The following is a 25,990-nucleotide window of genomic DNA, read 5'->3' on the forward strand; positions in this document are numbered from 1 at the left end:
ATTTGTTCTCCACATTTGATCCATCTCTTGGAGCGGTGAGCCGCAGCCAAGGAGCGGTGAGCTGCAGCCGTGCCGCGCTCTGGAAAAACTTGATTAGTAGATTTGACCCCCCAATCCAACCCTTGATGCTGAGTGTCAAGCAGGGAGGCATTGGGTCCCATTTTTACAGTCTTTGGTATGGCCCGGCCGGGGATCGAACCCCAACCTCCCAGTTTCAGGGCGGACACTCTAACCACAAGGCCACTGAGCTGGTTGAACAGGTTGTATTATAGGTATTTTTTTTACCAGTAGCGAAAATATAGTAATATAACAAGCAATGTAACTAATTACTGCTGATCCAAGTAATAAGTAAATAAATATTACTTTTTAAAGGAGTAATAAGTAAAGAGTAACGTATTGCACTTCTGAGCAACTTTCCCGAGTCTTGATTACAAATTGTGCTACACACAAGGACCAGCCTCTCAGCATGTCGGCCAATCCGATGTCTTCACTCTTGCAACAGGGAATTTACAAATCATTTGTTCAACCTAGATTAGTAGAATGACATGACCAGTAGGGCAGGTTACCTGAAGAGATATTCATTCAGTCTTCACTGTGAGAAACTTGTCAGGAGCCTATAATGGACTATTACCAAGAACAGGTAAATACATTGAATTATGGTTTGAAATGCACAGGAAAAAGGTATGTATACCACTGAGTATGGATCTGTGTGTTTACCTATAGTCTGATGTTATGATGACAGCAGGTGTAAATTGTGAGTTTCTTGCTATCAACTGATATTGTAAACCTCTAAGAAAGGAGGAGTATCATCTCTATATATACAGAATGTTCATAAATAACAAATGAATGTGCAGTCAATGACACTGTCAGATTTATGTCAACTAGATGGATTATTGTATTCCATCCACAAGATGTTGCAGAATTGGAAAAAAAGACTACATTAGGAAAATAACAGTGATTAAATACCATTTATACCATTGCTAAATATACAGTAGGAGAGAAAATATAAAGCAGGAAACTATTGTGCATGCACCTCAATGCGCAATGCTGCCAAACCTGCTTTAAAACTAGACAGGTGGGTGGAGATCACTGCAAAGGGTTGGTTTTCTGTTGTTTACATGCTATTCTTTAATGAACAGATGGGTGAAATCGTGTCCACTGCCAAGTTTGGAGACTTGATCCAATTTGAATACCCTATGGGATATTCACACTGGGGTGTATTTGAAGAAGATGGACATGTAATGCATTTCGCTGTAGCAGGTAAGGCAATCAAATTTTATGTCTGGGGCGGCAGTGGCTCAGGGGTAGAGTGGCTGCTAGAGCGGCCGGATGGGGTTCCAGGTTCGATCCTGGGCTCCCCCAGAGTTACAGTAGGGTCAAAGTGTTCTTGAGCAAGACGCTGAACCCCTAATTGCTCCCACTGTGCAGGTTGGTGCATTGCATGGTTTGCTCTGCCACTGGTAACCGTATTAATGTGTGTATGTAATGCAGTCTATGTAAAGCGCTTTGGATACAAGCACTCTATAAATGCACCATTTAAAAGTAGCATTGCTACTTTGAGCTTGTCATGAAAGGTATTTCCCCCAAGTTTAGCAGATCTCCAAGCACACATAGCATCAAACAATTTGATGCATTGGCTATTCATCCTCCACTGAAGTAGACTAGTAGTTGGGCTTAAGTGGCTGATTATCTGTTTTTATTTTAAATTACATTTAAATGTTTTTTTTTGTGGCTTTCGCCTTTATTTTATATTTTTTATGGAGGGACAGACAGTAGGCTGACAGGAGGTGGGGAGAGAGATGGGGGTGGGGGGTGACATGCAGTGAGGGCCGTCGGGATCGGGAGTCGAACCCGTGGCACACTGCCAGACTGGATTACCAGTCAATGTGCCTGGACCGCTGAGCCACAGCCCAGGCCATTTTAAATTACATTAAAGGATACCTAGGCCCGGCCGGCCTATACTGTATGTATGTCAACATCGTCCAGCTCTTATTTGCAATATGTCTATTAGGGGATATAGGCCTACATCATTTATTATAATAATTAAAGACAAGTGATTAGACAAAATAAGAGAAAAACCTCAAGTTTCTTGAGTTTCTTTTAGGCAAACTGAAAATCTAAACCTAAACATTTGAGTATGTTCAAGATCAAATTTGTCCCCCCCCCCCCCCCCCTTACTTTCTCCTGCTCCTTTTAGATGAGACTAGGTTGATGTCCAATGTGCGCCAGTACCTGCAATCAGCTGTGCAATCAATGGCAGGGGACCTTCTTCTCGGGCAAACCATGATACGCAGGATGCCACTGGCTGTGGTGACTGTGCCCGATGGAGCCCGTGTGTTGATCAGTAACAGTTTCCATGAATTCGAGCCATCCTCAAAGGAAGCTATGCAGAATCGCCTCACTGGCCTTCTTAATGCGGTGTTCCCATATGATCTGTTCTCCTTCAACTGTGAACACTTTGCCACATTTGTACGATATGGAAAGGCTGTCTGCAACCAGGTAATAATGATAATGATACAATTCCTCTGCTGCAGAATACAGGGAATCTTAATAGTATAAAAAGGCTGTTTAACTATAGGCTGGTCCCCAACTAGGAATTTATATATAAAAAAATCACACCCGTGTGAACTGAGTGGTGCAAGGTCTTATATAGACTGATCAGCTGTGGTCTGACGTAATGTCAGTGACCATAGTAACCATGCTCATTTTTTTGAAATCACACCTGTGTGAACTGAGTGACCATAGTAACCATGCTCATTTTTTTGGTACGAACACGGGTACAAAGCCAGTTGTTGGAGTGGTTTGCACCACTCAAAAAGAAGAGCAAGGAACTCTTAAAATGCCTTTAATTTAAAGTGTGCGTTGCGACACAACTACCTTCATCAGGGTGACACAAGATAAAACATGGCTTTTATAGGATATGACATCACAGGTTAATTACCATACAGATTGGTGGCAGGCTAAAAAACACACCAAGACAACACGTAGAGCCTCACAAAACCCACCATGAAAACCTAACATATACCACTTAAAAACACACACAAAAAAGAAACAAAGAAAAACAAGAAAAGACTGTCACTCAGTGGCGTGCACAGATAGACACTAGGGGGTGCTAGAGCAGACCTACAAGTATTGAAAAATAGCAGATCTACAAGCTCATAGCGCGCCACCGAGTGGCGCGCTATGAGCTTGTAGATCTGCTATTTTTCAATAGCTAAAGCATAACATAATGCTAACACCAAAAGGGGTTCCCGCCCAAAATGGATTAAGGCAACCGGCCGGTTCCACGCGCTGCACAAGGTGCCCTTTTTTAACTTGAGCACCTGCCCCTCTAAATGTCTGTGCACGCCACTGCTGTCACTGAGTAGGACATTACATCATAGTAGGTTCAGCACATGACCATCAAGCCCTCCTATGGGTGTAAGACTGTAAGCACACCTAAGATTGGCCAAAAGCCGCTGTCTGCCGGCGTCTCTTCCGGGTTTTTAGACAGCTGGTGGATGGAAATTAATAGTCGAATCTGATTGGCCAAATCGTCTCGAATCAGTCTGATTTGAATCATGAAAAAACAAATTATGCAATAGACTCAGGATCATTCCATTTGGGCTGTGGGGGTGCTTAATGTCTGATATGCTTTCTTGGTTTCTCCCAATAAATCATGCTATATGTCCTATTTTGGGCAAACTCAGACTCCCTTGATCAATTAGTCGGATCATATAATCAAGGTCAGACCTAGACTTTAAACAAACAAACAAGCAAGCAAGCAAGCAAACAAACAAATAAATAAAAATGGATGTTCTATTTTGTGAATCTTTTGTTTTTCATTCTGCCATTTCTTCTAGATTCCTGGAAGATCCAAGAATAAAGAGTGTGAGGGGGCAACAGAATTGTTCCAGGACACCATTGCCTCCAAAAGGATATCTCAGGACTTATTCAAACTTTAACTTATTTCCAATTTCCAGAGGAAAGTTGCACTGTTGTGACACACACACACACGCACGCACGCACGCACGCACGCACACGCACATCACAAGCACACGTCATACAAGGATCTCAGGGCCCGTCCAATGATGATTTACAATATTCCACAAATGTGTAAAACTGCATTGTCTGTGAATTTCTTGTCCAAGATTTCTGCCTATGTCCAGCTTTGTGTGTACCACATTTGTGATGATTTCATTGGCTGAGCACAGAATGTGATGTATGATGATGTATGATGATGATAAGAGCGCCCCTCACTTCACACAAATGTGATTTTTTTTTGTTTCAGAAAAGATTTAAGATTATTCCTCGAAATGCAAAATTCTAAGAACTAATTTGATGCCAAGGATTTCTCCTTTCACACATGAATGCAAATACAAAATAAAATGTTGCACGGATAATTATCTCAATATTACTGTAATCAAACTGCCAAAATTACTGTTGTTTATAATGTTCAAATATATTTCTGACGAAAATATAAATAAATAAAAAACGTGTTGCGATGTGACACGTTGTGAGCTTGCAGATTTGCATTTTTGAATACCGGTAGCCAAAGTAGCCTACTATAAGGGTTAAAGTGGTCAAACCGATTTTGATTATAAATTATGAACCAATTTTTCTGTGGACTTTGATTGATTAAAATATTTAGTTTGCAGAATGGGTACATTTCACATGAAAGCACAACTCAATACAAAGACTGGTGGCAGCGGTGGCCGAACGGATAGCGGAGCAGTCTTGATACCGGAAGGTCGCCAGTTCGAATCAGCGGTCCGACACGTTAAAATTACCACCGCTGAAGTGCCCTTGAACAAGGCATTGAACCACTACGATGAAATGTGTTCTATGAGCAGGGCCTGGCTGGAAACAAGTTCTTGAGCTTAGCCCAGATACCCTGGGTAAATATAGTAATCATTTCATTTAATTTCATGTTACTGTACACACTGATAAAGCATTACACTTGTTTACAACAGGGTCCACCATTTTCAATTAATCAGAACAAGAGACGAACAAATATATACTTTTTATATATAAAAAACAGAAAATCATGTAAGGAGGTAAAAAAGGAAAAGAAACATAAACAGTAAGGGGGGGGGGTCATTTTGGTGGCATAGGAGCGAAATTAATTTAGTCCCTTGTTTGTGCCGAATCTGGGTTGCACATGGTTTGTTGAACTCCCTCTGGTGTTGTGGGTGTGGACTTCGTTGACATTAAGGAAGTATACAGGTAGCCATGGGTATATTGGTGGTGTAGGGAATCTTGTGGACCAGACCCATTGCAAGATGCTCTCTGTCGTCATTCGTCAACCCTAAGCCATTCCAGCCTGAAGTGGGCAGAGGTGAGGTGGGTTCGGGGAGTGAGGCCAAGTAGTAGCCCGACCAGTTTGTTTTGGGAACCCCCTTGGAACCCTTCAATGATCTTTGGGGCCTCGGACCCCAGTTTGGGCCCCACTGGTTGTATTTTACTGTATGGTTAGTTAGTTGGCTGGGTGGGTGTGCTCTCTGCTGCCCCCTATGTTGGTTAGATCCGAGCTCAAAATACAAAACACACCCGGAAGTGACTTCCATCGTGATACGGGAAGTTCTTTCATTTTAGCTGAAGAACGAAAATGGGCATGATGATAATTCACTCACTGCCAGTGTCCGTGTGAGGAATCACAATAAATAAATACAACAAAAACCCTCATTGCTGCCCTCGAAGAAGCCGCGGCGTTACGGCCAAGTGTCTGAAAACACACACACAGCGAACGAAGTGCTCGGCGTCGTTGGAGATCCGCGAAAGGAGCCGAGGAGGTAATTGTGGTGAAAAAGAGAAAGCTCGCTTGTTTTCCCCATGTAGCCGTTAGCCAACTCTGCTAAAGCTCAGCTAATGGCTAACGCAAGAGGCTAAACCAACCGCTAAACCAAACAAACATTACTCATGTGACACAAGCTTTGTTAGTTATACAGTCAAGCCACGGAGTAGTTATTGTTGTATTCCTGGTGGTGTAGCTAACGGTTAGTAACACTGTATGGTGGCGATACTTGTTGTCTTATCTTATTATAAGTCTTTGCTTATAAGTTGTTCAGGGACTCCTAGCTGACGCTAGCTGTCTGTGTGGAATTATCACCATAATATATCACGGCCTCTCGTGTGTAATTGCTTGCTTTAAAAGGGGTTTGCTTGCCGATAAGAACTGATATCTACTAGCTGACAACGCACTGCTAGCCTGTAGACCTGTTCTTGTCGGCAAGCGACGCTGTCTTGGCGACGGAGAGCTTTTAAGTTAGCCAACCCACTACTACGCTTGGCTAGCGAGCTAAAGTGCTAGCTTGATAGTAATGGGTTCCTCTCTGACATTTGCATTGTAATTAATCAATGTGATGATCAGTTTGATTACTAGCAGTCGTCGGTTAGGTTAACAGTAGTGATGAGCTGTTGGGCATTGGACGAAACGTTGGATTACATGTTTCTCAAACGCTATGTTTGTACCCAAGACTGAATAAAATAAAATGCCATATGTTTGGCCGTTTGCACCTAAAAAGTCCCAAGAGCACGAATCTCATTGCAGCAAGCAACCATTCAATCATGCACTGATTTTATGTGTCATATGGGACAGAAGATGTTTAAAGTGTGCTACAGACAAATTACCAAAAAAGAACCCTAACGGTTAGGGTTATTTTTTGGTTATTCAGGGGTGGGTTGGGGCCTAACCCACCCCTGACGGCGTCTGGCATTTTGCTTTAAAGGGTTAGTTCAGATTTATTTTAGACTTAAAGCTGTAGGTAGTAAATACTTGCCATTAATATAGGGGTTGCAAAGGTATTAATTGATTGCCTGAGTCCCGTGGTGGGAGTTCTGTTTTTGGTGAATATGAAGTATTTCCGGTCATTTTGTGGCGGGGCACTGGGGGCCACGCCACAAAACTATTTGTATTGTTGACCTATTTCTACCATATAGAGCAACTTTTGTTCAACTTCGACCCCTCTGTCACATCATGGAACTATGGTTTTGTGCTGCTGCTGGATAGGCCTATCTCACAGCCCGTTTTTCACGCCCACTTCCGGTAAATAGTGGTGACTTTAACATGGGCATTTACACGTTTTTTTCTCTGGAGAATCTAAGTACATTTTCTAATGTAAAAATGTGACAGACCAATATTATTATGAAGCAAACAAGATGGTAAATCAGGTCGAGCAGATAGAACAAACCTTACCTTGAGAAAACAAAAGTTGTAGACTTCTTAAATAACCTCTTTTAACATGTAGCGTCTATGGAGTGACGTCACGCTATCACCACTAACCCCGAAAGGGGGCGTATTTAGGGGGGCGGGGAAATTCTGTGAGATAGGCTTATTGCTGGCGTAGTCATACTGGACAAAAAAATAGTTCCATGTGACAGAGGGGTCAAAGTTGAACAAAAGTTGTGCTATATGGATAGAAATAGGTCAACAGCTAGTTCTGTGGATTTATTTATTTTGAATGCGTGGCCCCCAGACCCCCACCAACTGACCGGAACTACAGATTCACCAAAACCAGACCAGAACTCCCACCACGGACTCAGGCAGTCAATTAATACAACTTGCAACTAGGGATGTGCCGATGAGACATTTTGGCCGATATCTGATATAATTAATTGCTGTTATGGCCGATAACCAATATTACCGATGTCGATATGATCTCATTCTGTATTGAAAAATTATAATAATTTTGTCCATTCTGAAAAATACATGTAACCTACATGTATCTGCACTGCAGGCTTTGGCAAGTCAGATTTAACTTTAATATCTATATATTTCATAGTGTGAGCTTGTAGATCTGTTCAAGCTGTTACTTTGGGCTTCTTTATCTGTAAAGACAGACCGATTAATTAATCGGTCTGATTGATTAATCGATCCGATGCTGATTAATCTAAAAACAACTAAAATCTCCCATCACTATTTGCAACCACTATATTAAATTTAATGGCAAGTATTTCCTACAGCTTTCAAGTCCAAAAATCTGAACTAACCCACCCATTAAAATACAAAATGACTGTCCTTTTTCTGCAACGTTTTTTTTCATTATCAGATAAGATTCTGTATTTAAAATGTGTGTATTAATTCCACTGAGCAGCGAGCACTCTCTCTTTCTTTCACATCCATACTAGGGCTGCTGCTGCTAGTTTTGTGTTTTGACCTCCCCCACATCTCATTTGCACATAGTGAGTCAGGCGGAGTAGTGAGCGTCCTCCAGACATTGCGAGGATTCCCGGCTCATCTGCACCTGGCCCTGAGATGACCTCACAGCAGCCTCCACTACCCAATGCAAACATCAGCCCGCCCCAGCAGCTCGCCTCGCACAACAACTCCTCTGCCCACCACCACCAGGCCCGGCCTCACATTCACGTCGCTAACCAGTTGGACTCTACCCGGAGCAGTGCGGTGGCTGCCCATCCTCCCCCCCACAGAGCCCTGATGGGTGGACCCGGCTCCCCTGCCGTGGCCACCCCCAGTGGCGAGGCCGCCAGTCGGAGCGCCTCCGCCTCCTGCCCCAACTCCGCCGCGTCCCGGCGACCTTCGTCAGGGCGCTTTGAGCCCTGGCCGGAGGAGGCGGTGGACAACTCGTACGGGCTCTACTCCCTCCACCGCATGTTTGACATAGTTGGTGCCCAGCTGACCCACCGGGACGTCCGGGTGCTGTCTTTTCTATTTGTGGACGTTATTGACGAGTATGAGCGCGGCGGCATCAGGAGCGGCAGGGACTTCCTCCTTGCGCTGGAGCGGCAGGGCCGCTGCGACGAGACCAACTTCAGACACGTGCTGCAGCTGCTGCGGATCATCACGCGCCACGATCTGTTGCCCTACGTCACACTCAGAAGGAGACAGACCGGTGAGTGCACGAGCAGTGCGTTTATCCCATTGTTGGAAATGCCTTCTAAATCAGCAGTTCTCACCCTTTCAAGATTTTCCAAAAAGTTCAAAAAGGCCTGATGTACGCAGCGGCACGAAGTGACACGCCGTGAGCTTGTAGATCTGCTAGTACTATGTTTTATAGCCAACACAAAACAATCTAAAATGACACAGGATGCTTTCCTGGTTTTAATGATTGAGGTCAGCATGTCCAGTGATGGTTAAACCTAAACATGGGCTGACACTTGTGGGATGTTGACAATTAATCGACCATTGATTAATCAGTCGTTAAGAATTGGCTCGATTACATTACACAATTTAGCAGTTTGTCCTAGTAATACTAAATTCAGGTTCCTAAACACTATAAATTGATCAATCAGTAAAGTGAATAATGATTCTATTCTATCGATCATTTTCGTCCCTAGTTGACACTATGCTTTCAAAAGCACTTCCCAATTTTGTGAGTACAGTACAGGTCATGTTCTACTTGCCCAAAGGTCATGGTTCACGTAAACCGAAAAATGCAATCATTTGGATCTCGGTATCCACATTCCACATGGGAACAGCACGGCTCCAATGTGGATCTCGGACTTGATCCGAGATGATCTATCTCTGCAGAAAGTGCGGTCCGGGCGGGGACACCAGGGGTCCTGTGGGGAGGGGGTTCCAGGGTGTCCCCAGCTAAATGTCAATACAGCAGTGGTTTTCAACCCTTTTCATATCAAGGCCCATTATTTATTCGGCATTTGATGAGATTTAGCCTCTCAGGCCCAAAACTAAAGAATTTTGTTATTGTTGGATAAGATTGTGTCCACCATGCCATGCTGTATTGATATTGTACCATAGGAGAGAGACAACAGGCAAATGTTGATCAAAATATAAATTCTTTTACAATAAAAGCGTAAAATGAGTTAAAGATTTATAAGGTTTACCAACTCCTCCATCATTTAGCTGGCCCACTGTTTGAAAGAAAAAAGACCACTGTAAATACAGCATCACAATCATTTTAACCACTTATCCATTTTTATACGTTGGCTATTTGAAATTAGAAGATGTACAAGCTCACAGCACGCCACTTTGTGCCACACTGCTAGCTTGTACATCTGCTATTTTTGAAATCTTCTAATTAGGGATGCTCCGATTGTTTTTCTCATGATCGCCCGATACCGATATGTGCGTCAGGGGCCAATTTGAATATTTCCAAAATTATTATATGTCAAAACCCACATCAATACTGTTCCTGTGTGTGGGGATGAAGGGGAGAATGTTTAGGCCTGTCACAAAGATGCAAAATGATATACTATATATCTGATTGATATTTATACCACTTAAATGTTTTCTCCAGAGAGGGTAAATTACCGATCGGAGTGAATACTGGCCGATCACCGATTGGTTGGCCGATTATCGGAGCATCTCTACTTCTAATGGGGGAACTTGACATGAAATATTTTTAGATGGGAGTCCGCGTATAGTAAGATAGTAGTTGGATAGTAAGCGCTAGCTACATTAACTGAGTTATTGGACAAAACAAGCTTCCTACTTATAGCCTACTAAGCTAATCAAGGCCTCCATTGGTAAGTGTTAATTTTGTATTGACAACCCAGCGCAATTGACGATTTGTTTAACATCATTTGTAAAGTAAACTAATGATGGGTGAATTTGAATATTATGTCATGCAGTCTTGACACCAAGCTCATAGTTATGTTACATTTTAGATTTAAGCAGTCTTACTTTCCATGCGTATTCTTTTCTATTGTGATCCTCCTGTCATGCCTTTTGTCAGTATGTGCTTATTGGTTTGTTGTCGAAGCCAACGCCAATGCACAGCCAAATCCACAAAGGCCTATGCTTAAGTCTAAAATAGAAGTGTGATGGACGAAGCTCAATTGAATTTGTGTCCTTGCCTTGACATTAGCCTAGCCCTAGAGGGCCGTCCACACTAAGCACTATAACTATATCGCTCATCAATGTTGGCGTTACAGTTGTGGTGTGGAGTCGGCCATCCGCGTAAGAGTGAGAACAATGGTTTTAAACATATTTTTAGTTCTGGTAAGTTACGGACTTACGGTGCTTAGTGTGGACCGCTCACAACCACGTATGCTCTTTCTTGTATGCTGGCGTCGTGTGGGGAAAATAGCCGATCTACAAGCTCAATAGGGTGGGTTGAAAGTGTTAAACCCGGCTGTTTTTTTCTCAGTGTGCCCAGACCCTGTTGACAAGTACTTAGAGGAGACATCGGTGCGCTATGTATCCCCACGAGGAACAGCCCAGAGCAGGGAGGCACCACCCCACAGAAGGACAGGTGTGTGTGTGTGTGCATTACTATGTATTGGAAAGAGAAGTCTGTTTATATATATATATCTCTATCTCAAATGATGTTCTATCTTCTTGTGTGACATCATCAGGGCCTCAGCCGGTGATTTGCTGTTCCCCTAATGGATCCCAGGTGGGGGTCCAAACGAAGCCTGCCCCCCCTGCACTCGGCCGCAAGAGGAAGAGGAGCCACAGCACGGCGGACTGTAGAGAGAAGCAAACCTGCGGTAAAAACCTGTCAAAAACCTGGCACTGTGTAATTGTAGCTATATATTGTCACATATCTGGAGCAGGTACAGAAAGTCCCCACCCACTCATTTCAATGAAAGTTGCTCACCCAGCACATACTTCCCTCCTTCCGAGTTTCGGCCACTGGGTTTGATGACATTATATACTACATCTACAACTAGTCTACCTCCATGTGCAAGCCTATGAGTCGAGCCCATGTCGTTCATGTTTTGGGCCCAACCTTGCTGTTATATGACTGTTGGCCACTTCAGAAAGCCCTCATGTTCCAAAGGTTTGTCGTCATGAGGCATTTTCACAGACTAGGAACATCATAGATTGACGAGGTATTGGTATTGGGCACATTTTTCATTCTTTTTAACCCATTTTGGGCGGGAACCCCTTTTGGTGTTTTAAACATTATGTTGTAATTTAATCTATTGAAAAATAGCAGATCTACAAGCTCATAGCGCGCCACTCGGTGGCGCGCTATGAGCTTGTAGGTCTGCTATTTTTGAAAAATCGTGAAAATATTTATTTCAGAAAACTGGAGGATTTAGAAGATGTTTTTTAAATTTCGAGGTCAGATACTTGGGCCACACTGTCATAAAAAGTACAAAGTAGGGTGTACGTATTCACTGCTACTATGTTTGAGCCATGTTTGTACCCTCTGTATCCTTTTACCTAGATATCCGTCTCCGGGTGCGTGCTGAATACTGCCAGCATGAGTCGGCACTCCAGGGCAACGTGTTCTCCAACAAACAGGAAGCGGTGGAGCGGCAATTTGAACGCTTCAATCAAGCCAACACCATCCTCAAGTCCCGAGACTTGGGCTCCATCATCTGCGACATCAAATTCTCTGAGCTGACATACCTGGATGCCTTTTGGAGGGACTACATCAACGGCTCATTGCTAGAGGCTCTCAAGGGGGTCTTCATTACAGACTCCCTAAAGCAGGCCGTGGGCCACGAGGCCATCAAACTGCTCGTCAATGTGGACGAGGAGGATTACCAGGCCGGGCGCCGCAAGCTACTCCGCAACCTGGTAACTGGCGGAGGAAGCTCAGCTGGCGGCGGTAAAGAGGCCGCATCCTAGACACTCATTCCAGAAAGTGGCAGAGGGGACGGGGAAGAGGATGGCTTTGTTCCCTGTCCCACTAGGTGTAGAACTAAGATGTGCTCATGTTTTCTGAGATGCCTCAAAGCTGTCCCATAGCTGTTAAGGGAGCTGGAGTGCTTCAAGGTATTCACTTGATTCCATGAGATCTGAAGTCTGAGAGAATCTTGTCGGCAACCCCCTCCCCGTAACTTCTGAAGGGAATGACATATTTCTTGTGTGTGCGCAAGAAGAGAAGGCACCACATACAGGTTAACAGTGTTTTGAATGTTAAGCTTTTTATTTCTTACAAGGGGAGAGCAGGGGGACAATGCTAATATTGTAACTTGTGCATTGAATATAAGAAAAAGGTTTACCATTGTCTTTGGTATCACATAGCTCATTGATACATACTTGTCAACTCCCCTTCGTTGAACGCTAATAATCACAAAAAGTGACTTTGATTTGTTGTCCCTCACCATTCAGGAATGGAAATATGTGAGACAAATGCCTACACCAAGAAAAAAAGAAACAAACAAGTCGGTCAATCTCCGAACGAGTGATAGCCTCAGTTCCGCTGATTGTTTTTTGTTTTGTGTGTGTGTGTGCATTCTTTTCATTGCATTTGGTTTAGTAAGGCTTGATTGGACTAACCCTATTGCTATATTACTGATCTATTATTGGATGTTGTAGAAAGGTGCAATCCATAGTTGACTCACAATTTGTTTTCCTAATTCTGGAAAACTAGTAGGCTATTTGGCCGTATTTTGTATGAGGTTTCCTTACCTGTAGAATCCACCCCTCCTTCACATCCTTCATGTTTAGCTTGTGTGTGTTCATTCTGGAACTCCCTTTCTTGGTCATTCCCAACAATGTGCTCACTGCTCACAAGTGGCTGAAGATGTTATGTTATGAACAGTCGTGATAATTCTGATATAAGTTTATATTTTTTAATGTGCAGTCTCTGGTCATTAATGCTTTCTTGATCATTCTGATGTATTTCACATACTTTCAACGCAACATGGAATGATGTTGATTACTGAAGTCTTGATCACATTTTACTTAGTTGCAGTTTTGTCAACATACTTTACCCTTCCTCACCCTGCACAATTTGACATTTATTTTAATTGGAAATAATATGTAGCTACTCACTTAGCAGTTAACCAAAAATTAGACTCACTACACTTGTAAAGCTTTGTCTTAAACTGGGAGAAAAATGCTTCAGTGAGTGAGCACAATTTACACAATTTACAAGATGAGGTGAAAAGTGATATGGTTGTCAATTAGAAACATCAGCTGTTCGATTTATTTTGGACCAACTGTACATTGTGGATGTGTCCAAGGACTCAACACATTTTCTGCTTGCCATACCGTTAAATTGGTCAATAACTTCCAATTCAGTTCTGTGATACAGACACTTGATTAAGACGGAATACCACCTTTGCAGTGTTTCAAGTGAAGCTCAATTATTCAGATTTTAAATATAACTTCTTGTCTTTGATGTCGATAATGCTATGGTGGCCTGAAGGCACCATTCGATTCAACGAATGCTTGTGACAGAATACTCTGACTATTGCTGATAATCACTTCATTTTTATGTTTTGCTATATTCACAAGATAAGGATGCATAGCAAGGAGGCTTGGTGTGTTGCCTATGTCACTTAGGACTTAGGACAAATTCTTTGCCATTAAGCTTCTCTGGTCACCACAGGAATCATCGGGGAGCAGTATGTGATGCACTTCATATTTTAGTTTGGATCTTAGAAGTGACATGGACGTTTTGTATAAACCTATACCACAACTCACTTTACCCCTAGCTTATTTTCTTTACCCCTTTTTCCTTTCAAGACCGATTGTTTTGCAAACTGAGTGTCAAAGCTATTACCTCTGACTGAAATATGTAGCAGGTTGAAACGGGAAAGGATCAGATTTTCAGTGTTTATTCTATTTACATATTACTTTTTGAGTGCAACATTTTATATAACCAGCATATTACAGATTGGACTTCCAGTTAGTAGATGTCAAAGCACGATCCCTGCTGACTGATGTGGCTTGTTTGACACAGGGACCTTGTAAACCATGTGTACGTACATCTGCCTGTATGCCAGTCCTTGGCATATCTCGGAGAAAAACGTTAGTCCATTTGACTTGATTCTACATTTTACTATATTTTTCAAAAATGGAAGTACAAGCTTGCAGCACGTCACGAAGTGATGCACTGTGAGCTTTTATAAAACTGCTAATTTTGAATAATTAACGCAAAATCTAAAATTATACAGAAGCTTTCCCGGTTTTAATGGGTTAATATAGGGTTTCATGATGATTTTTGCCATGGACTCCATTTGTGATATATATGTTTTTCAACCTGGTTCATATTTGAATTAGATGTAGAATATTTGATACTGGGCTTGCTAAAAACAAATGGAAGTGAATGGAGAGGGGTGCATTGTTTTATTTCCCTGACCAGAAGCTACAGATACAAATGTGTGGTAGTGTATGGACTGATACTAGAACGAATACAGTTACATGATCTACAAAATGTCCACATTGCTTTGGGTTTTATTTTAATTTTAATCAAGAGTTGGTGTGATTAATGGTGCACCGATGCCAGTATGCTGCGCTAAATGTCATTTGTCAATATGGCTTTTGTTGGCCACTGGTATCAGTGACCGTTGTTAATTATCAAAACATTGTTAATTAGTGGCACTGAAGATAACAAAATGACACAATTAAGTTACACTTGATAATTAAAGCCTGTGCAATGAATTTCGAAGAGGTTTTATTTATCGCTCATACGTAACATAAGTGTGTACAGTCAGTGAAATGTTGGTGTGACATGCGCCGCAGACTTATGTCTGTAACAAGTGTATTCAATACTCGGGCTTATACTATACTTGTGTAGGCTTATGAGTACGTTATCAATTTGTACTTGGTCATCAACATATGCCATCATCGACGCAACTCATGACTTCATGTTCCTTTCTTAAATAGTTAATTTTCTTGTTTTGGATTGCGAAGCACTGCTCTGTTCTTATGGATGACAGGTTTTTGCCAAATGTTTTGCAATCAGATAATGCCTCTGATGTGAAATGGATATATTGTAACCTTGTATACTGGTAGGTTTTTTTCATCAATTAGGAAAATGGTGGTTCGAACAGCATTTTGCTTGATGTATGTTCTAAGTTTAGTACACATTTTTACTAAACGTTTTCCTGGCAAAGAACCTCTAACCTTTAGCTCAGCCTCTCCAATCCGTGGGTAAATGCCGGAAAAAAATAAGTTATGACTGAAAGGCCTCTAATACTGTGAAATGAGAAAAGGTAGGCCTAGATTTATACTTTTCCCTAGTGGAATTTCACATAAAGGTTGCAAGCTAGTATCTATTATATAGGTTGTTGTATGTTATGTTCATTGTTTTATGCAGCTGTCTTTATTACTTAACTGCATGTAACCTGTTCTGATCTCCAAAAATGTAAGACTCAAACTCAAAAGGTCTCCGTTTGTAGATAACTCTTAATAGGCTAGCAAATGTCTATTTCCTCAACTGTATTTCTTGCACAAAGCAGACAATTGACTGTTAATAAATTGAGTGGATGGGTTTATTCAAGTTAGTCTATGAAATTATCTAGCTGTTTGACGGTGTAAGGCTTAAGAAAATGATTTTCCAATTTGCAGATCACTGTAATTCAAAATATTTGTTCCAGTGATAGCAAAGTCCAACAGAAACAAATGATTCACACCATTGAAACACATTTAATATTGAATGCGGTTTCAGTGGTTACATCAAGCTTAGTTGACCGGTGTACGGCGTTGAACTTTTTTGTGGAGTCACATGGAAGTAGGCTACTGTAATGTATGTAATAGAATGACAAATACCATACTGCATACTGTAATGGAGCAATTTTAATTGGTGCTCTCAAATTTTATCAGCCACCATAAATGACACAATAATGAGAAGCAGGAAATGCAACACATTTGTTTTTGCCCATTTTGGCCTTATGTCAAATGTTTTTACCTTTCAATTTTATTTGTCGACCAAGAAAGAGATTGTGGTATTATGTGAATATTTACATGGTTACATTTGACTGGTACATTTATGTCTGTACAAATCAAGTTAATTTGTTCAAAAATCAATAAAATGTTGTATAATCAAACCTTTGTAGGAGATGCTGTGCCAATATTGATGTCTTTTCATAGTTCATATTAACAGCAAAAGCGATCGCTTTTCCCAGTGTTAATGTAGCTTTACTTTTCTCCTGCATGCCTTATATAGAACTTTGCTAATGCTGTAGACTACAAGCAGGGAAAACGCTGCAACACTGAGGAAGAATGCCAGTACATCCAGACTATGGTACACATACCAGGGCATCTTGTACGACTCTGTTCGCAAGTGTGCTGCACCCTTGTGCCTTATAACAAATTCTACCCCAAAGATTGCTCTTTCCATTGGTTTGAGGGGCTGGTCGCGATGAAGCTGTGACATCTTCCGTATTCTCTTCCTGTATGGCCTATTATCATCTAGGAGGTCTGTGAGAGCTTCTGTCAAGGTGTCCACTTGCAGCAATGTCACATCTAAGACTTTAGCCACACCCCTGGCCTCCAAACGCACCATGTTGTCAAACTGGTCAAGAATGAGAGGGAGTCCTAGCATTGGAACCCCGTGATATATGGCCTCGTAAATCCCATTGGTACCACCGTGTGTGACAAACGCTTTGGTATTTGGGTGGCCCAGTAGATCATTCTGCGGCAGCCAATCCACAATCAGTGTGTTATTGCCCAGTGTTGAAGGCTTCTCTCCCAGGTGCCTCCACACTACCTTCTGCGGAAGACGGGCAAATGCCGTAGCTACCACTTCTGAAATCTCAGGGAGGAGGCTGTCCAGTAGAGTCCCAAGAGACATCACTACTACCCCATGTTCTCCAGAGCTTTGGACAAAAGCCTCCAACTCTCCTGGCAAAGGCTTTGATGGCTTACATTGAAACCCCCCTATGTAGATCACATTAGGCATGGTTGGGCGTGGGAACTCAAACACAAAGTCAACTCTCATGAGCCACAGGTCAGCCCCTTGAAAGAGAGAGTAGATATTGATGTTTGGATCAAGGAAGTCATCACACACGCCTTGGTAGAGTGGCCTTGTGACAACATGATCAATGTAAAGGCTGATGCCATAATGCAAGACATTTTTCAATTTATTGACAAAGCTCATCTTATCTGAGACCAGGGACCCAAGAGCTGGCACATACGACAAAGGTGAGGGAGCTATGGCAAAATGTCCTTCTCCGCTGCTTATCCATCGGACATTAAGCACTGTTGGAAGACCTAAATATTTCCCCACTATGACACCCCCTGCAAACCCTGGGTCGGTCAACATCACATCAAAGTGAGAGGCTCTCAGTTGGTCCACCAGCTGCCTGTTCTCCATCACTAGACGAGCCATCTCAGCGTTAGCGCGATGGCACTCCTCCAATAAACCCATTAGTTCCTGGTTCAGGGCAATGAAGGAGGATATGGATCTGTCTTTAGTCCAAAGCTCCAGGTTTTTCCTCATATAGGATGACATGTATTTGGGGTCCTCAAAGTTGCTTCCCACTGGTACAGGCACTGTCACAGAGGTATAGTGGCTAGCTTTCTCCTTGATATACCAACTGGAAGAGGAGCGTATAATTGTTATGTTATGGCCTCTGGCATGCAGCTCTCTCAAGAGAATGTCCATGTTGAGCCAATGACTGCCATCTACAGGGTACACCAGTATCCTGCCGGCCTGGCTTTTCACAGGAATAGTTAACAGGATGCCAGTCAGGAGAGGCCAAATTAAAGGTCTGGGAAACCAGGGAACCGCTGCCTGCAAATACATACTGTATTTGTTTTGTATGCTGAGGAAATAGGAATACAGTACAGTATATGAGCATTATTATTGGTGTCATTTATTTTCAAAGATATACCAATATCAAATGTTCTGAAAGTAACAGGTTATTATCTTTTTAGTTTTTTTTTTAGTTTCAATAAATAATGTCTGCTGCGACAGTGTTGATTTAAATGTGCTGCAATTTAAATCTTGTATCTGAGTCAGGACAAAGTAAAATCAACACGCACGCACACACACACACACACACACACACACACACACACACACACACACACACACACACACACACACACACACACACGCACACGCACGCACACACACACACACACACACACACACACACACACACGGTGCAACTTACCCTGTTCTTTCGGGGAAGGTACCACAATAAGTAATCCCCTTGAATGGAATGGTATCTGAGATACTGTACGTCCCCCTTTACTATGCACACAGGAACATAATGCTGCACCGTGCACTTATAATGCTGCACCGTGCACTTTGGCACAATGGTATGGTCGGCTTGTGTGAACTTTGACACATACCAGTAGCTCTGAAATCACCTCACGACAACAAAGAAACACATGTTCTATAATCCCTTGCCTGCCCCAGAAAGAACTTTAAGCCTGATTTATATACGTTGTGGTATGATGGTGTCGCAAAGTGTCGCACTGTTGCCTCGTGCCAATGACTTCCAGTTCTATAAAATTCAAGTTCGAAAAAGTAAATAGGCCTATATTATATTTCCATCGATTCAGACCCCATTCATTTTCCCCATAGAGATGATCTTGGTGAATCATGACCATACATTTGATTCTGTGGGAGTGGGGTGGGAGCATATACAAATTAATTATATGATATATCGTCGCTGTTAGAGGAAACCACCTAACTAATTTTTTTTCCCTTTTTTCCATAAATCGATGCTATAAACACCCTTTATCTCTGTGTTGGTTAAAAAATCACACCCGTGTGAACTGAGTGGTGCAAGGTCTTATATAGCCTGATCAGCTGTGGTCTGACGTAATGTCAGTGACCATAGTAACCATGCTCATTTTTTTGGTACGAACACGGGTACACGGGTACAAAGCCAGTTGTTGGAGTGGTTTGCACCACTCAAAAATATTGAACCAGCTTTGGACAAAACCTCCTAACTCCATTGGACCCTCAAACTGTCTGCCAAAGCAGCTACAGTATAAGTCCACCACCTCTCCCCCTCTCATTCAAGTAATTGACAATATATAAAGTCACAATACCAACTTTGATGAGGCAGTATCGCATTGTTTAAAACAAATCACACCCGTGTGAACTGAGTGGTGTAAGGTCTTATATAGACTGATCAACTGTGGTCTGACGTAATTAAATCACACCCGTGTGAACTGGGTGACCATAGCAACCATGCTCATTTTTTGGTACGAACAGACACGTAAACTAACAAAGCCAGTTGTAGGAGTGGTTTACACCACTCAAAAATATATAAGATTTTCTTAATTTCCCGAAAAATGAACATTTTGGAGTTAAGTGGTTTCTCTCCGACAGCAGAGATATACTATATTTAATAGATACCCTTTGTTTTGTGGTTTTTAAATATATATTATTTCCACAGAATCAAATCATGATTCACCAGGATCCTGGATGGCTTGATTCTAGGCTTAAAATAATTGATTTTGAAATTTTCTATAGGAAAAAATGAATGGGGTCTGGATCAATGGAACCAGAAAATGGCCGCTACGATTATGCCCAAATATGGACAAGCTGATGTCACAAGACTGACATAATCCTGGTTGGAACTAGCTGTGACATCACCAACATAAAAGCTGGTATTGAAACAAGGCCCCTTTCAGATTGTCTTTGAATGCATCTGTGGCTGGTGTGTTTCTCTATGAATAGTTAAAGGACTGCTCTTTAATAATCCAACGAATAATGATGCATGCAACTAGAAATATGAGCTTTGAGTAGTTTACACTGAACCCATTTTGGTAACGGATTCTTGATTAGTAAACCTTGTTAGGTCACCCATCCATGACGTCCATCAACAGTAATACAGCATCAACAGTAATACAGTAAGTAGTTTTGAGTAAGTATAAACATGGCCAATGGTGGGATGTCTCAGTTCCAGGAAGTGATGCGGCAACAACTGGAGAGCTCCATGCACGGAGAACTGGAGAAACTACTGGACATATCAACGGCCACTGAGCGGGAGCTGCACAGGACACACTTTGAAGGCTTCAAGAAGCTGTTCCACAGGTTCCTTCAGGTGAAGAGACCATCTGTGGAATGGAACAAGATAAAGCAACCTGCTGAACATTTAATCCAGCCTTATGATGGGATAGCTGCTCATGGCCTCCCGAACAACAGCGTGGTTGACAGTCTCAACAAGCTTGTGGTGTTGAAACTAAATGGTGGTCTGGGGACCAGCATGGGGTGCAAGGGCCCAAAGAGCCTCATCACAGTCCGCAACATGAACACCTTCCTCGACCTCACTGTGCAACAGATGGAGCATTTGAACAAGACGTACAACACAGATGTTCCTCTTGTCCTCATGAACTCTTTCAACACGGACGAGAACACAGGGAAGATTCTGCATAAGTACACTCACCGTGTCAAGATACACACCTTCATCCAGAGCAGGTATCCACGTATCAACAAGGAGTCCCTTCTTCCGCTGGCAACGGTCAACGACATGACCGGTCAGAACACAGACGGGTGGTACCCGCCTGGCCACGGAGATGTCTTCGCCAGTTTGTACAACTCTGGCCTGCTGGACCAACTCATAGCCCTGGGAAAGGAGTATGTCTTTGTGTCCAACATTGACAACCTGGGCGCCTCTGTGGACCTCCACATCCTGCACCACCTGGCCAGCCGGTCCGACGGCAAGCACTGCGATTTCATCATGGAAGTGACAGACAAAACGAAAGCCGACACTAAGGGTGGAACCCTGATCGAGTACGAAGGTAAACTGCGGCTGTTAGAAATGTCCCAGGTGCCGGAGGCTCACATTGACGAGTTCAAGTCCATCAGAAAGTTTAAAATCTTCAACACCAACAATCTGTGGCTCTCTCTGAGTGCCATGAAGAGGCTGCAGGAACAGAATGCCATAGACATGGAGATCATAGTTAACACCAAGACGCTGTGCGGTGGTCAGAATGTGATCCAGCTGGAGACCGCCGCGGGCGCTGCCATCAAGTGCTTCAACAACGCCATGGGCATCAACGTGCCCCGCAGCCGCTTCCTGCCCGTCAAAACCACCTCTGACCTGCTATTGGTCATGTCCAACGTGTACACCCTGGAGACGGGCTCTCTCACCATGAACAGCAAGAGAGAGATCCCCACCACACCCTACATCAAACTGGGCAGCAACTTTACAAAGGTGCAGGACTACCTGAGGAGGTTTCAGAGCATCCCTGACATGCTGGAGCTGGACCACCTTACAGTGTCTGGGGACATCACCTTTGGCAAAGATGTTTCACTGAAGGGAACGGTAATCATCATAGCCAATCAAGGGGACCAGATCAATATTCCTGCTGGCTCCATGCTGGAGAATAAAATTGTGTCTGGCAACCTCTGCATCCTGGAACACTAACTTGAAGCAATGAGGCCTTCTCCCTTTCCTCAAGCCACACTAACTTGAAGCAATGAGGCCTTCTCCCTTTCCTCAAGCCACACTAACTTGAAGCAATGAGGCCTTCTCCCTTTCCTCAAGGCCCCAGAACGAAGCTACCTAATAATACCCTACTGGCCGAAGCTGGAACTGCAGCACGTTCATGGAGCTGGACGGACGTTCAGTGATGTCATGTACGAAAAGTGCGTCAACCCTGACCTAAACATTTGAGACCGCTTTCAACTTCCACTTTACGGTACTTCCCGGCAGTCTTCCCGGTGCTTCAAACGCCACTGAGCAACTAACATTGAAATGAATAGCGGGGGGCGGGGCTGTCACTCCTCGTCCGCCCCCTTTATAGCTCTACGCCTTTCCTCCCCTCTGACCTTCATTGTCCCATATCATGTGACCAAGACTCCTTCATCCCAGTCTTGTTTTTGAGGGGCGCTACATTCAGCTATAGTGTAGATTATTGTCCTAACACAAACATTAAATGCCATTGACAATGAATGGAGAATTTACATGTAGACGAGCAAATTGGCTATTTTGTCCTAACTCGATGATAATGTAATGATGACACGGGTGTGATGTTTTTAATAGTCCTATGGGGAATTCCGTTTTTATTTCACAGTATGTAGAATGGGTACTGTTGTAGCGACCACTTCTTCCCATCAAACCAAATACAAGTAGTGCTATGAGGCTGAGCTGTCGGCAGGAACTGTATGACGCGTTTCAAACAAATCCAGAAGATTTCTTGCTGTTAAAGGTGACAGAAAAACAAGGTCCAATGTACTGAAAAAGTACATTGATACGTGGTACGTTGATAAATGAAAACGTAGGTAAACATTAACGTTAACGTAGATAAGCGGTCAACAGAAAATATTGCAGAGCTTAAAGCTCACCCCCATTCTCTCGCTGAATGCCACTCCCAGACACACAGCTGACTTAACTAAAGGTGGTTAGCAGACATACAGCAGGAGCTCATCAATTAGGGTAGGAAGTGGAACATCAAAAACCAAGCGTGGGAAAAACTAAACAAAAAATAGAATAAAACAAAATGTATATTTTGGCTCCTACATATAGGCTACATTTGAAACGAAAGCACAAGTCAATACAAAAACTGCTACTTTGTGGACGAAATCATGATAAAGCACTAAGACTTGTTTACATCAGGGTCCACCATTTTCAATTCACCAGAACATTTAAAGAAATATGTATACTTCTTTAAAACAGGAAATCATAAAGAAAGTGTCTTTTACTTTCCCTCTCCACACGCATGAGCAAACTGACACACAGGCAATTAACCAGGATAACGCGCCGATACTGTGATACAGCATATTTATTAGGCCTAGTAACAGAAATCTGTTAAAATTATTATTATTTTCCCCCTCCTGTCCGAGGAGCACCCCTACTTCCCTCAGTCATGCGGATAGGAGCTAAATTAATTTAATCCCTTGTTTGAGTTGAATCTGGGTTGCATGTGGTTTCTTGAACTCCCTGTGAGTGTGGACTTCGTTGACATTAAGGAAGTATTTTTAGACAGGTACATGGGTAATATTTAACTCCAATGTAAAATCAGTCCTGCTTTATGGGGCAGAGAACAACAAAAACCACAACAAAAAAAGTGCAAACCTTCATCAATAAATGTCTCAGAAGAATCCTGAAAATACACTGGCCAGACAAGATCAGCAATATAGACCTATATGGACGTAGAAGATGGAGATGGAGCGGGCACACACTACGCAAGCCAGTGTCAAATACGACCAGACAGGCTCTGACATGGAACCCTCAGGGGAAGAGAAACAGGCCGGCCCAAAAACACCTGGCGGAGGGATCTCCAGGCAGACACCAAGAGGCTGGGATGCACCTGGTCGCAGATAGAAAAGAATGCCAGTGACTGAGAACTCTGGAGGTCCCTTGTTGACGGCCTATACCCTGGAAAGGGTGTCAGGCATAAGTAAGTAATAAGTACATGGGTATCTTGGTATAGTGTATCAAATCTTGAAGACCAGACGCATTGTACTCAACCAGATGCATTGTCGTCAACCCTAAGCCATTACAGCCTATCAAAATGGGTAGGAGTGAGGTGGGTTCGGGGAGTGAGTGACCAATTTGTTTTGGGAAGTCTGGACCCTTGTTTTAAGGGCATTTGAGGTGATGTGGTACCAAGAGGTGCATGCGTAGTACAAACCTTTGTACAAGGGCTACTGTTAGGGTCTTTAAGATGTTTTTGTTGACCAGTGAGGAGATCCTGTAGCCTACAGGAATCTTGTTCTTTGGTTGACTTTTTACCAGCTGATACGAAGTATCGGCAGGTCTATATTAGGATGGGAAACTTGCAACACTGGTAGTCGACCGTAGATCATTCTGCTGAGTGTTGCCAAGTCTGCATATTTCCAGCCAAGTCTGCATATATTTCCATCCAGCCTAACGTGGAGGCTGCTTAGCTTATTTCTGTCACGACAGTTGGCAACACTGGCAACCATACTGCCGAGTACTTCTTGCTGAGTGTTGCCAAGTCTGCATATTTCCTGCCTGCATATTTCCAGCCTAACGTGGAGGCTGCTTAGCTTATTTCTGTCACGACAGTTGGCAACACTGGCAACCATACTGCCGAGTACTTCTTGCTGAGTGTTGCCAAGTCTGCATATTTCAAAAGCCCACAAAAAACACCTTTCAACACACTACTTACACACACTCCAACTCGCTTATAATTCGCGGACCTGGCAACACTGCCTCCCCTCGCGCCATTGGCTCAGACACACACGCACACGCACGCACACACACACACACACTCACACACAGACACACACGCCTGGAAGCCACCGCCCACTGTGATCTCTCCTCAGGAGAAGAGAAACAGCGGAGGAGGAATTGTCGCCTCACGATTTCGCTTCTTCCTTCTAAATCTCTGTATATAAAATATAGCTAACTCATCGAAACTCTTAGTTACATCAATATTGTTCTTCGCCAATAGTTGGTTTGTGCCAAAGTATTACGAGTATAGAGTTCGCATTGGACAATTCCATTGCCACGCACATTCACAGCCATTTCCCAGCGCGGTGGTTTGACCCAGAGCCAACTCATAGAAGAGTTACGACATTGAGGGGGCAGAAACCGAGCGCTCGAGCGCTGTTCATGCAGGCTGAACTGAACAGTTTCGGGAGACAAACACAGCAGTTACTTTTGCGCCATGCTAATGCCTGCTAAAGCTAATGTTGACAGCCTGTGTGTGTGCGTGCTTGCAGCTATGGCTTGCAGGAGAGAGAGGCAGGCGGAGCGGAGGGGTCTCGTCTCGCGCAGCGTGTGTGTGGAGTTTATGCTTTGAGAATTTCTGCCCTCTTCCATGGCATTTGCAACACAAAAAACATTCTCCCATGTTGATAAGAGTATTTTGAAAAGCACTAAAGCAGTGGTTCTGAAACTGTGGTCTGGGGACCACCAGGTGGTCCCCAGCTACATGATGGAGACTAAATGAACCCTTAGAGATATTTCACTCTTGCGAGTACAAGTGGGTCCTTTTGCTTCAATTTCACACTCTCAACAGTTGAAAATTTGTTAAACATCTGCATTACTTCTACACAATTTGAGAATGTAGCAAAATTAATTTGATCAACATTGGCCTGTTATCTCTCCTAATGGTACCAACATCAATACACTTCTTTAGTTTGGGTCTGGAAGGCTAAATGTCATCAAATGGTGGTCCGTGGCTCAAATGCAGAATAAATAATGGGCCTTGATATGACAAATCTTGACAACCACTGATTTCAGGTATATTTAGAACGGATAAAAATATGTGATTAATTTGCGATTAACTATGGACAATCATGTGATTAATCGCGATTACATATTTGAATCGATTGACAGCCCTATTATTATATAAGACAGAGGCAACAATTGTGCAAATAGCCAATCCACAAGTTCACAACGACCTTGGACATCTGCTATTTCACAACATTTATCTGTGGAACCATTCTGTTGCTTGTCTGGGTGGGGGGGTCCCCAGTTCAAATATGATTACTTTGGCGGGTCACAGCCTGAAAAGGCT

At 43.0% G+C, this 25,990-nt stretch overlaps 4 protein-coding genes across 5 annotated transcripts; 3 read left to right on the forward strand and 1 right to left on the reverse strand.

Moving 5' to 3' along the window:
- Positions 1-506: 506 nt before the first annotated feature.
- On the forward strand, positions 507-4,504 carry LOC306936676 (phospholipase A and acyltransferase 2-like). Its single transcript, XM_079520272.1, has 4 exons — positions 507-640; positions 1,140-1,260; positions 2,198-2,499; positions 3,843-4,504. The coding sequence occupies exons 1-4, from the start codon at positions 620-622 to the stop codon at positions 3,942-3,944; spliced, it is 546 nt and encodes a 181-aa protein (XP_079376398.1). The 5' UTR covers positions 507-619; the 3' UTR covers positions 3,945-4,504.
- A 961-nt stretch (positions 4,505-5,465) lies between these two features.
- Positions 5,466-15,247, forward strand: dedd (death effector domain containing). 2 transcript variants are annotated; one of them, XM_079493458.1, is made up of 5 exons: positions 5,466-5,771; positions 8,107-8,828; positions 11,046-11,150; positions 11,254-11,388; positions 12,075-15,247. In XM_079493458.1, exons 2-5 carry the CDS (start codon positions 8,234-8,236, stop codon positions 12,479-12,481), a joined length of 1,242 nt encoding a protein of 413 aa, XP_079349584.1. In that variant the 5' UTR covers positions 5,466-5,771; positions 8,107-8,233; the 3' UTR covers positions 12,482-15,247. The 2 variants fall into 2 exon arrangements, with proteins under 2 accessions (XP_079349584.1, XP_079349583.1); XM_079493457.1 differs by having other exon boundaries at positions 5,470-5,771; positions 8,162-8,828.
- A 1,468-nt stretch (positions 15,248-16,715) lies between these two features.
- On the reverse strand, positions 16,716-18,335 carry ugt5e1 (UDP glucuronosyltransferase 5 family, polypeptide E1; the record flags this gene model as incomplete). Its single annotated transcript, XM_079513670.1, has 1 exon — positions 16,716-18,335. One exon carries the CDS (start codon positions 18,333-18,335, stop codon positions 16,716-16,718), a length of 1,620 nt encoding a protein of 539 aa, XP_079369796.1.
- Positions 18,336-20,430: 2,095 nt separating this feature from the next.
- On the forward strand, positions 20,431-21,924 carry LOC306931976 (UTP--glucose-1-phosphate uridylyltransferase-like; the record flags this gene model as incomplete). The annotated part of the gene is made up of 1 exon (XM_079513681.1): positions 20,431-21,924. One exon carries the CDS (start codon positions 20,431-20,433, stop codon positions 21,922-21,924), a length of 1,494 nt encoding a protein of 497 aa, XP_079369807.1.
- Positions 21,925-25,990: the final 4,066 nt, after the last annotated feature.

This window comes from Electrona antarctica, assembly GCF_951216825.1.
Source record: "Electrona antarctica genome assembly, chromosome: 2".
NCBI lineage: Eukaryota > Metazoa > Chordata > Actinopteri > Myctophiformes > Myctophidae > Electrona > Electrona antarctica.